Source organism: Neolamprologus brichardi, chromosome 17 (assembly GCF_056152115.1).
Source record: "Neolamprologus brichardi isolate AB-2024 chromosome 17, ASM5615211v1, whole genome shotgun sequence".
Classification (NCBI taxonomy): domain Eukaryota; kingdom Metazoa; phylum Chordata; class Actinopteri; order Cichliformes; family Cichlidae; genus Neolamprologus; species Neolamprologus brichardi.
This window is the reverse complement of record NC_142120.1, coordinates 11,866,630-11,879,421: the sequence shown is the minus strand read 5'-3', so window position 1 is coordinate 11,879,421 and position 12,792 is coordinate 11,866,630. Positions and strand designations below refer to the sequence as shown.

At 38.1% G+C, this 12,792-nt stretch overlaps 1 protein-coding gene across 1 annotated transcript in view; it reads right to left on the bottom strand.

Moving 5' to 3' along the window:
- exoc4 (exocyst complex component 4) overlaps positions 1 to 12,792 on the bottom strand; it is a 133,180-nt gene that overhangs the window by 75,238 nt on the left and 45,150 nt on the right. The window contains exon 11 of the mRNA XM_006780713.3: positions 9,858 to 9,954. Within this exon, the coding sequence (XP_006780776.2) occupies positions 9,858 to 9,954 (97 nt within the window). The remainder of the gene's footprint in view (positions 1 to 9,857; positions 9,955 to 12,792) is intronic.

Below are 12,792 nucleotides of genomic sequence, written 5' to 3'. Positions count from 1 at the left end.
ACTAGGATGGGCCCTTTCTGCGTAGAGTTCTCCCTGTGCCCATGTGGGTTCTCCCCAGGAGCTCCGGCTCAATCCCACAGTCCAAAGACATGCTTGTTAGGTTCACTGGTAAGTCTAAATTGGACATTGGTGTAAATGTGAGCCTGAATGGAAATCTATCTCCCTGTGTTAGCCTGTGTTAAGCGGCTGACTGGTGCTCTGTCCTTGGTGCTTTCAACCTCCCACCCAATGACAGCTGGGATAGGGTTTAAACCCCCCTACATTCCGTGAACTGGATAAGCAGAAGAAAACAATCACAATGCATCTGAGTGTACTCAATAGAAGCACTTGATCATGTGTCACCTTCACAGTGAAAAAGAAAAAGCCATAAACGAATACATGTAGTGGCATGAAAAAGCCGCCTTCCTGATTTCCTAGTGTTTTGCATATTTGTCACACATAGATGTTTCAGATCATCAAACATATTTTAATATTAGACAAAGATAAATCCAATAAATCCAAAATGCTTTTTTTCTTTAAATTTCACTGATTAAGGTAGAAAGGTTATCCAAATCTACTTGGTTCTGTGTGAAAAACTAACTGGCCCTCTTGATAAATGATGGATTAACTGTGATTAACCACATTTTTTGGAAAGCTGAGTTCAGCTTCACTAAACACTCCAAGGCCTGATTACTGGCAAACCTGCTTAATCAAGAAATATTTAAGTATAACCTGTCTGACAAGGTGAAGCAGACTAAAAAAACAAAACTAAAATTGCACAAAGAAACAAATGCCATGATCTAAAGAAACACCTGAGGAACCAAGTCACTGACAACTATCCGTCTAGAAAGGGTTACAAAGCCATATCTAAGGCTTTGGCACTCCAGTTAACCACGGTGAGAGCCTTTATCCACAAATGCAGAAAACTTGGAACAGTGATGAAGCTTCCCAGGAGTCGACATCACATCCAGGAGATCCCAAAAGACCCCAAAACAACATCCAAAGAACTGCAAGCCTCACTTGCTTCAGGTAAGGTCAGGGTTCATGACTCCACCATAAGAAAGAGACTGGGCAAAAACGGCTGCATGGCAGAGGTCCAAGACAAAAGCACTGACCAAAAAGAACATAAAGGCTCATCTCAGTTTTGCCAGAAAACATCTTGATGATCCTCAAGACTCTTGGGAAAATACTTTCTGGGCTGACAAGACAAAATTTCAGCTTTTTGGAAGGTTTGAGGCCCGTTACATCTGGCATAAAAGTAACAAAACATTTCAGAAAAGAAACATAACAACAGTAAAATATGGTTGTGGTAGTGTGATGGTCTGGGGCTGTTTTGCTCCCTCAGGACCTGGAAGACCTGCTGTGGTAAATGGAACCATGAATTCTGCTGTCTACCAAAACATCCGAAAGGAAAATGTCCGGCCATCTGTTTGTGACCTCAAGCTGAAACACATTTGGGTTCTGCAGCAGAACAATGATCCAAAACACCCGAGCAAGTCCACCTCTAAATAGCTTAAGAAAAACAAATTGAAGACTTTGGACTGGCCCAGACAAAATCCCGGCCTGAATCCAAATGAGATGCATTTAGAAACTGCATTTGTGTTTTCTTGTGTTATCTTTGTCTAATACTTAAATTTCTTTGATGACCTGAAATAAACCTGAAACATAAACCCCTTGATGACCTGAAACAAACATACAAAAATAGGAAATCGGAAATGGGGCAAACACTTTTTCACATCACTGACTGTATTTGTTTATGTTTTGAAGGCAAGGTATGTGGCTTATTCTTTTCCGCTGTGATGATGACAACACATGAACAAGTGCTTCTGTTTTGTACACTCAGATGCATTGTGGTCCACTTGGTTAACATATTAACATAGACCTTTTGCAGGAAAACCAGCAGATGACCAACTTAGCCTTTCAGAGATAACAATGAATATTTTCTTAGATTGGGCACTCCTGAAAGCAACATGGATAACAGTGGTCTGTGCTTTTGTGACATAACCAGATATCACTCTAGATGACTTCATAAGGCTGACAGAGTGAAAAAGGTGTATTTTGACAACATGCAAACACACAGACACACACCCCACAAACCATACTAAGACAGAGTTACCACCAGTTTGGTAAACATCAGCTGCGTTGACTTGACTTAATGAATTCAAGCATCAAGCAAATGTAACCAAATCTCCTTCTTAAACACTGTTTCAATTTTGAGATATGCTCTCATAATACCCTGCCTGTCAATACCCTTGTTTCGTGCCATCTTCTCTTTTGATTTTCTCCCCATGTATCGCATATTGCCGAAGCATGACTAGTGGGTACGTGCACATACACAGCTTGAATTCAAAGCAAGCTAACATGGCACCCACCATACATGCAGTCTGAGACCCTTTTCAATTACTCTGCATCTCATTTATTCTTCTTCTGTCCTAAATCGTTTTATTCTCACCACTGTTTCTTTCCATTTTTCTCTTTTTGCCTCACATCTGCTTGTTTCTCTCTGTTGCTAGTTTATTTCCTCTGCTTTCTTTATCTCCATCTGTCTCTGACCTTTCCAGTATAAAATCCTCACTCCCCCTGATTCCCAGCTATGCTCTCAGTTTTTAATGGGTGTGGGTTAGAAAGCGAGAGGGAGCTATTTACTGAAGAAAATCCTCCTGAACAAGTGAGAAAAGATTAGAAAAGAGAGCAAGAGCTGGTAAAGCAGAGCAGCATGCGTATGTGTGAGTTAGACTTAAGACAAGACATTCATGCTGCATTTTAATAGCCTATGTACAGACACCCCTTTGAGGTTGACTACAGACAGCATTGTTGAAGGAAAATGTATTCTTCACCAGTAATTATGAAGCCACTGTTCGACTAAACGAAGGTTAGGGTCAAACTGCAAATTATTTTTGCCATTTTCAGGTCTGCTGCAGCGGGAATTGGCATGTTTGAAATAGGTCACGCAAGGGCAGCAACAAACAATCGCAAAATTATCTCAACAATGACTTTTTGATCAAACAACTCTTGCTGCTCAAATATGTTTTTATAAAGCTGTTCAATGCACTGTGTTTCATTGACTTTAGTGGGAATGCTCTCTTTTATGGTTCGCATTAAAATGCTTAGTCGATCAACATCATTAAAAACTGTCTAGATTATAAATGCCACAGTAATGGTTGTGAGTTTGAAGAGTGCCTACTGTAGCACTATACTGACAGGCTAAGCAATAATCAAGCTTGAAATAGAGATGACTAAACATTCATAACAACCTTCTACTTTTGTGGCTTCACCAATGATATCCTCTTGAAGCCTTGGTATTTAATTTGGCTTATGACCGTAGAGTCTTCTAAAGGATGATAAACTATCCACTGGGCCATGTTGTAGAGGATTAATTCTCCAATAAACAAAATAAAAATACAAACAAATTATAAAATTATGATGATGTTTTAAGACTGGTGTGGGCTACTCATGCTTTCTTCAGTTGTTACAACCCGAACAATATATCAGTTGATATTAGCCATTTGACAGTATTATTGGCCAATATGGGAAAATCTAAAGGGTAAAGATGAAATGGGAGAAACACCCTTCAACCATCTTATGAGCGCTGACCTCCAGGGGGGACTCTGCAACCTCCCTGCCACAAACAGAGCAACAAGTTGATCCAAGCATAGTCAATAAGTGTGTAAACAATTAAGCCAAGTCTTCTTGTAAATTAAGTCTTTAAGTCTTTAAAAAAAGACTTAATGAGGACTCTTAAATAACCACATATAACAATTGTTAGGGAAATACATTTTGTTTATCTGTCTGAAATAAAAACAATAAATCAGTAATCATTTCCGATTTTTAAACCACTAGATATCGCTATCCCAAAAATCCAATATCTGTTGGGTTCTATTAGTGGTATTAATAATATTGAAATAATATTACATTTTCTTCAGATAATTTAAAAAAAGCCACAGCAAAGTCTAATTTTGAGCTGCTTTCTTTCAGATTGTCAGTAAGAATGCAGAAAATCGAACTGTTAAAAAAAATTTTTCTTGAACTTAAATGTTTGAATCTCACCTAAGTCACTTGAGAAAGCCCCCAAAACTTCTTCCGACATACTCCATTTCACCTCTAAATCTTGCTCTTTCTATTTGCCTTGGTCCATGTGTGCTGCTCAGGAGGGTAGTTAATGAGAGACTGAAATTAGTGCAGAATCATGGTGTGTGTCGTTTTCACCACAGGCTACAGCGGTGGGAGGCAAGGCCCTTCTGTCCTTTTCCTGTCATCTCGCTCTCTATCCGCTCTACATTCCTTTCATCGCTTCTTCCATTGTCCTTTCCTTTCTGCTCCCCCCAAGCACTCTCTGTCAATCTCCAACCTTTCGACTCTTTTCTCTAGCTCGCACTTTCTCACCCAACTGAGGACACTTACAGTAGAACTCTGAACAGACATCAACAATTAAAAGTACTTTTAATGAGCTGATGTAGTGTGCTCACACAGTGAACTCTGTGTTCAACAGCAGTGGTCAATCTTGTACGCCTACCAGTATGACATTATTAAAAGAGCGGGGAGGATGATTTTAGGTTTCTTTATGTTTTGGTTCTGGAACCACAAAATAGCAAATAGCACACCAAGTAAAGGCCCATGCAGTCAAACACAAAGAGGCTGTAAGTCAAATTCTTAATGAGACAAACCATTTTGGAAGATAACTTAATCGTTCAGTTGAAACCCCCAAAGGTAATTCTATAGCCCCGGCTAAAAATCTATTTCGAGCTTGAGCTAGTAATGACAAAGCAGCAAGATTTAATGAAAAACTCACTTATAAAGGAAATTAGCAATGCATACGTCCATTACATTAAGCCCTTTAGCAAACAAGCTGATGTTATTGTTTCTTCAGTTCTGTCTGCTTTTCATGCTTTTGGTTATCATCATGTAAATTATGAAAAAGTTTTCTACCACAAACATGAAGGAATTGTTAAACTGTCCAGAGGGCTTTGTGGAAATGTTTCTCGATTTAACTTTGATCAACTGATTTCAGAACCCATCAGCAATCGTCTGATCATTAAGCCACTAGAGACCCCAACCACTTTTTCAGTGCTTCCAGTAGCCTGAAAGCTAGTCACTGTGTGAAAACATTTAAAAAGCTAATAAAAATTGTCATCTGACAATGTGTTTGGGCAAGTGCTTTTCCTCTTTTGCTCTCCAAATGGACCATTTATCTTCACGTAACCATAGCCTGCTTAAGGCGATGGGTCAGTACAAATGGATTATATGACAAATCATGAAAGTCTCTGCCTTTATCAGATTTTTCAGGCACAAGTTTTAACAGTTATTTCATAATAAAATGTGTAGAATACAGTATCAGGTAAATGCTCCAGAAATAACATGAATGCTCAAGTCAAATAGTCAGCTCTCAGTGAAAACTTGTTTAAACAACCTTATACGTATTGAACACATTACAGGTAGTCATGCAGACTGAAACATAGCACACCATGTCGAGGCTTGTCCAAGCGTGGTCATCGTGTGCATGTTTAACAGGGAGAGATTAAGGGGTTGCTGAGGCTTTTCAAAATGCCAGCCTAGTCCGGACCAAGGGGTGTAAATACCACCCAAATGTCAGCAAGAGACCCCAGAAGTCAAACTAAATTGGCTGCTACATGTACAAACACTCCCTTATGCCCCATATTTGTGTGTGCATCTTTAATGACTTGCACTCTCCGCTCTGACATCGGGGTACATTGCCAGAGTTCCAAGGGCAGAACCAATCTTATTCATTCACTGACTATAAGCCCTTGTCCTGTTGAACTGTACAACAGACAGAGGAATATTCAAAAGAGGAGTGATGTTTTGACAGACTTAAGGTCAAACAGACTTCTTTAGCAAAAAATGCATTCAAATACTAAACCACACAAAACGTGCATACACTGTTTTGTCAGTCTTTTGCCTTGTCAAAACAAAAAATATCAAAAAAAAATCTACACTTACTGGTCACCTTGTTTGGTATACCTTGTTAGTATTAAGTTGGACCCCCTTATTACAGTCAGACCTGCATTCTTTGGGGCATCGATTCAACAAAGACCTGGAAATATTTATTTTGGTTCATATAGAAAGGACAGCAACACAGAGCTATTAACATTTCACCACTTCTCAAAGGTTCTTTAATATACAAAGATATGCTGATTGTGGAGGCCATCTAAGTACACTCAACTCATTGTCATCTTCAAGAAACCAGTTAGGGATGAGCTAACTGATGAGCTGAGTTTTGTGATGTGGTGAGTTATCCAGCTGGAAGCAGCTATCAGAAGATGGCTACACTGTGGAGGACAATATTCAGGTAGACTGGTGCGCTTAAATGATGCTGAGTTGGTACTAAGGGGACCAGAGTGAGCCAAAAAAACATATCCCCCACATCATTACACCAGCAGGAGCCTGAACTGTTGATACAAACAAGGTGGATCCATGCTTTCAAGTCGTTTCCACCAAATTCTCTCTCTACCATTATAAGTGGCCGCAGAAATGGTTCCAGTCTTTTATGGTCCAATTTTGGCGAGCCCATGTGAACTGTAATCTCAGTTTCCGGTTCTCAGCTGACAGGAGTGGCACCTTGTGTGGTCTTCTTCCTGCTGTAACATACGTCCCTTCAAGCTTCTGCGCATACCTAGGTTGTAATAAGTGGTTATTTGAGTTGTTGTTACCTTCCTATCAGCTTCAAGCAGTGTGGCCATTGTCCTCTCACCTCTGGCACTAACACGGCATTTTTCCCAGAGAACAGAATATTTTCACTCTTTTATTTTTGACCCTTAAGGGGTCAAAATCACAGTAGGTCAACAACGTAAAACCAGCTAGCCTGGCGCCAACAACGACACCATATTTAAGTAAATCAAACTTCCTACCCATTCTGATGCTCAGTTTGAACTTCAATGGGTCATCTTGAACATGCCTACATATGCAAATACATGTTGCTGCCATATATTTGGTTTTTTAGATATTTGTTTTAATTAGCAGTTGAACGGGTGTGCCCAAAAAAAAAGAGTTCAGCAAGTATACCTACTTGCTGTATACCTACTTGCTGGTAGCAAAAAATTGAATAAATGCAAAGCCCAAGCATAAAACTATATGCTTGGGCTTTGCAGCCAGACAGACCCAAGCATAAAACTATATCTACACATGAGGTACTACCGACCTGAGATTTTAACTATCCATCTATGGAAATAACATTAATTGAATCTTTGTCACAATAAGAGAAGAAGAACCTCACATTCTGTATATTTATATTAAAATGCTTTAGAAAGGCATACTGTACACTTTGAGGCAATATTATTTTAGACACAGTGCAAATATTAGCACTAGGTAAATTAGAAAAGTCCATACAAGTTCCCTTCTGTTTAAATTCTACCCTTTCTTTGACATGAGCCAGAATTAAGTTGTGGTAGCTATGGGACTCTTAGACCTTCCAAATTTTAGATATGCAATCTTGCTTAGTTTTGCTCAGGCTGTTACTAGATATTGAGACTAAAACTAACTCTGCAAAATGCAACACTAAGTGGAATCCGGTCATGAACTGCACTTCTGCACATACATCTATCACAGTCAAAGCTCTCACTTGGCTTTTAAAACAACTTGATAGGATGGGAATGGTGCTGAAACTCCATTTTCACAAAGAACCTCCCATTAAATCCCTAAATGGGATTATGGACATAGTATAGATAGTATATTTCTCACCAACCACATGCACACCTGGATGAGAAGTCAACCCAGACAAGTACTGTGTTATTTTGTTTTTAAAACAAACAAACAAACAAACTAATATATACCAAACTTGCCTTAAACAGGCCATGTCAACTCTGAGTTTACTCATCTTAATTTCTAATTACAAAACTCATCTTATGAAAACTTTCAAACTGTAAAATTTGCAAATTTGATGGTTCTTGGAAACTAAGATTTAAGATTTGAAAAACAAACACACAGAAACATTATAAAGTAGAGTGCTTAACTTGATTTAAGGGGTGAAAACAAAATATATCCCAACACAGAAAAACCATTTGCAATCAAACATTAAGACCCTGATGTCTCATCTCCCACGCACTGCCACTGATTTCCTGTGCTCCAAACCCCCAACTGCTTTTACCATTAAAGCTGCCACGAGTTGCATGGCTGGCTGCAGGAGGTGTAGTGATCCATCAGCGGAGTGCCAGAGCTTTGCCATTAGAAAACCATCTGCAAGCAAAAGCGCTCCATTGGCACTAGAAGTCTAGAGAGGCCAGGTTGAGGGGAGGGAGGGAGAGAAGAGAGAGCCCTGTGTTCAAGGCAGTTTGGTTTGATTGATATGAACCATTACAGACAACATGGGAGAGGTAGGCAGAGAGCTAGTCACCGTTTTATTTTTGGTCATTTGTTCAGACAAAAGCTTGGCCAGACCTAAAGTGAACAGGGACTGAAAGTCGGTGTGGGTGTGTGTATGTGTCAGAGAAAGATAAGTGTGGAAGTAAGGGACAGAGAGAGAAAATTTCAAGGCCAAAACAACAGTAAAGGGACAAAAACATACAGGAAACAACCTGGAAAGAAAAGCATTAAGGCATACATACAAACACGCACGCATTGCCACATCTTTTTGCTCTCTCGAGTGAAAGGAGCTACTTTCAATAGCATCAATCAGTCAAGCAAGAAGTATGATAACAATGAATGAACTGCAATCTAGCTTGACTACCTTAATGGGCTCATGTAATGTGACTGAAACTGTTAATTAGTACCACATTTTGTGGTTATAGTATAGAGCAGGAATAGGAACAGTATATAGTAATTTGGCTTCCAGCATATTTGACTAAAATATCTTGGGCTTTTTTAAAAGATTCAGAAAAAAAACGTTTGCTTTTTTGCATCCACTTCTTAACATGTGTCAGAAATGTGTGACGCTTTAGAAATGTACATGAAACTTACCGAAATGTAAGAACAGGAAACATCTCTGTTTAATGGATCCTAGAAGGTTATGTGTCACTGCATGGAGGCCAATTCAATTAAACTGTTTCACTATTAGATTTACTCTACTCCAATGGGATCACAGCACAGTATAGGAAACTACCAGACATATGAAACATTACCAAAAACACAGCCCCTCAGAATAGTCAAATTTAATGGCAAATAAAAGCCAGGGTGGCAGACAATCCCAATTCCTGGATGGTATCAACAAACTGAAGGTACAAAATATTACATCATTTTTGATTTACGATATCCCACTAAACATTAACAAGGTTGAAATCAATAGATAGTCACTAAGAGGCTGTATAATCTAATTAGTTTTACATTTTACTGGTATTGAGTCATATCCAAGGGTTCATATGTCTTGAGCAGCCAGGCTATCAGTTTCTGACAGACCAGTATGACACAAGAGGGCTTTTAAACACATACATGTTGTAAAGTTAATGGAATCTTGCCCAAAATATTCCAGTAAAGACAGCAGATTTTGGTGTTGGTTACCTTTATTTTATTCTGATCCAATTAAGTTATATAGTGCTGGAAGTCACAATTTTAGTGTATGAGGATGTCTGCCACAAGCAGAGCTGTGTTGCTTTTAGCCATACTAGGAATGCACTTTTATATAATAATAAAAATTTTGCCATGCCATAAGTGCATTAGTGCCACTGCAGTACAGACACTGTAACATCAGCACACCAAAGAATCGTTACCCATACACCGTGACCTGGTGTGTGTCATCAAAACCTATTTTCACTCTTTAAAGTCTCAGAGCAGATCATATGCATTATACACCCTGCTGTTTTGCATTTCTGAGTCAGTGCATTCCAGATGAACCAAAAACACATGCTGAAACCACATTCACATGTATTTTTAGGTGGTTGTTCAATATATAGTATAGTATATAGTATATAATAGTATATAATAACCTGCTTTACCTGAGAAGAGGCTGGAAGATTACAGTGATGTTCCTCGCACCTGGCTTACACACAAACTTCATTTCTCCTCCTTCAATCAGGTTGTCATCAGCGCCACCTACAATACAAGAAACACAGCCTGTTATAGAAATAACAAAACAGGCATATGTGCGTAGTGGTTGCCAGTTTTACATATACACACACATAAAAGAGGTAGAGAATTCAAAGAGTATTTTTGCATCAAGGCAACTCACAAATCCATTTTGCTTTCCTGGAGTTCATTTAGCATTACCTAGCACTATAGAGGAGAGAGCTTCAAGATTAGAAAGGAGGTATTATATGTGCACCTTTATGAAGTCATGTGCAAAAGACACCAGACTGCTACAAAAAAAAAAAATCACACTCGATTAACTGCACATCAGATTTCTCTGGTATGTTTGTCTGTACGTTTCAGTTTTTCTGACATTCTCTATAATTTTGTCTGAAAACTTTCATGTTTTACCCTTGAAATGTTACATGGTGCAAAAGCTGTTGGCATTTTCCAGTTTGATGTGATCACTTTTAGCACAAGGTAAAAATTGACAAAATAACTATCTTTGACTGACACAATCTTATAAACAAAATTAGATATTTACTATATTCCTATATATATTTAAGTTGGACTTAAAATATGTGAGTACAACTTATATCTGTCTCTGGTGGAACTTGAAGGTGTTTTGAGCTTAGGTTGAGCTCCTCTTCAACATTCGTTAACAGTTACTTGCATAAAAGTCTTTTTTTTTTTTTTTAATCTGTTGAGTAGCCGTGATGCAGCCGTGATCCAAGACTGGCACACATCACCACACCTTCTGCTTTATATTGCAATATTTATATTGTGCTGTTACATTGTATTGTATTGCTACACCTACAAGAGTGCCTGGAGATGACCACAGAGTCACTTATCCTAGTCTATTTGCAGTTATATTAGTGCCCATAATCTACCAACTCAGAAATTCCTGCTCTAAAACTAACAGTGAACTGTAACTCTGTTATTTCAATGAAATTAGTACGTTGTTCTACCTTTTTCTATTAGTTTTTTTAAATTTAGAAATGCTTAATCACCCATTTACCTCCACTAAGGTGGTCATGTTTTTGGTTGCATTTGTGTGCGTGCGTCATTCTGTCTGTAAACATGAGCACAAAAAGTTTTGAATGAATTCCAGTAAAACTTTGTCAGGGTGTAGAGTGCAGTCAAGTTGACTACACATTAAAATTTGGCTTACATCCACAAAGGTCTTCAAGGTCAACCTAAAAACCTCTTGGTCAAAAAAAAATATAACTTATATTTTTACAAGTGTGTTGTCTATTGTCAACATACAGAATTACTTAAAATATATTGTCACTTTTGACCTCTGACTTCTACTTAAAAGTCAATAGATTGATCTGAAAGTCAAAGTGATAATAATTCTATATAGAGCGGTTTCTTACTGCTAATTTATTTGTATTGACAGCATATAGGCATACAGGGGATGATATATGGGGATTTTATGTTATTTTGGACCTCTGACCCCTTCTCCAAGGTTTAATACGGTCAAACATTCAGAAAATGTCTTATATCTATAAATCTGTGCTTACAATTCTATTGCCTTTATTTGTATTAGCAATATTTAGGACATGGCACTGCATTCTAAATATTGCATCAGCATGCAAATATTGTGTCACATTTGATCTTTAATCTCACATTTATATTTCACATCAGCCTTTCTTAATTAACAGGCGACCCAAAAAATAAGTCATACCTGTAAAGAAAATACAATCAAGAGAAAACAAATGGGCTGCCTTGTTTGAAATATTTAATATAATATTATACAATAAGCTGAAGTTATTCATGTTCAGTTATTTAAAAATACCTATTATCCATTACCTACTCCTACATAATGTTTGTGTAATCAAAGTAAACATATGTTACCTTTATTTGATTTTTACTGCACTCCAAACGTACATTTAAAAAGAACAAAGACAACAAAATAAATATATATAAAGAAATTACTATTTCCTTATAAGTAATTAATGCCTAAAGAGTGAGCTGCCTTCGTGGAGGTGTGCACTCTCAAAGTGCTTCTTGTTCTTTCTGTAAACGGATTTACACATAGTTATATAATAGCAGAAAATTAGTGGCCAAGAAATACCAATGAGCAACTAAGATGAGAATAAACAGTCAGCAGTACAAAGAGGACAGATGTTTAAACACTCAACTCTCAAACGGAAATGAAGGAATCTTCACAAACAAATGTCTCTTTACTCTCATTTGAAGTGTAAATGAAGTAAAGCACTAATTTTACGATTTAGTTGCATTATTAAAAAGTCACCTCCACTAACCTTGTGTTTGGAATAATCACACTGAATATCTCTGTTAGCCACATGTTAGCAATATGTGAGCAAACAGAGAAAATGTTTAAAACCTACGGTAACCAAAAACTGTATCTTGAGAACCGAAAAAAAAAAACCTGCTCAAAAAGTACCACTGACTTACTGACTTCAAGGAGGGAACTGGAAGTTCAAAAATCTGAGCTAACATGCTAATTTCCCCGTGTGAGGACTCATTCATGTGGCACTCCATACACACATCAATATATCAACATGACAAGACAAATATAAATGCATCCCACATGCTCACACCCCTTCATGCCCTGTGTCACTGCGTGGGTGAGCCCCACAGCTAACAGGGTTAATCAGAAAATCATTGCCATGTAAAATCTTAGTGGAGGGGACAGGGGACTCCAGCAGATGGGGGGAAAGGGGAGATCACAGGGGAGAAGCATAACTGAAGCTCATTACCTCCACTCATCCTGAAGTAATCAATATAATTGATAGATGAAATTGCAACTAGTTGTCAATATGGCAAACTGCAGTGCAAATGGATTGTATGTGCAAGTGTGTTTGTACAAATGTTTGCATAGGCTGATATGCTGCTTGC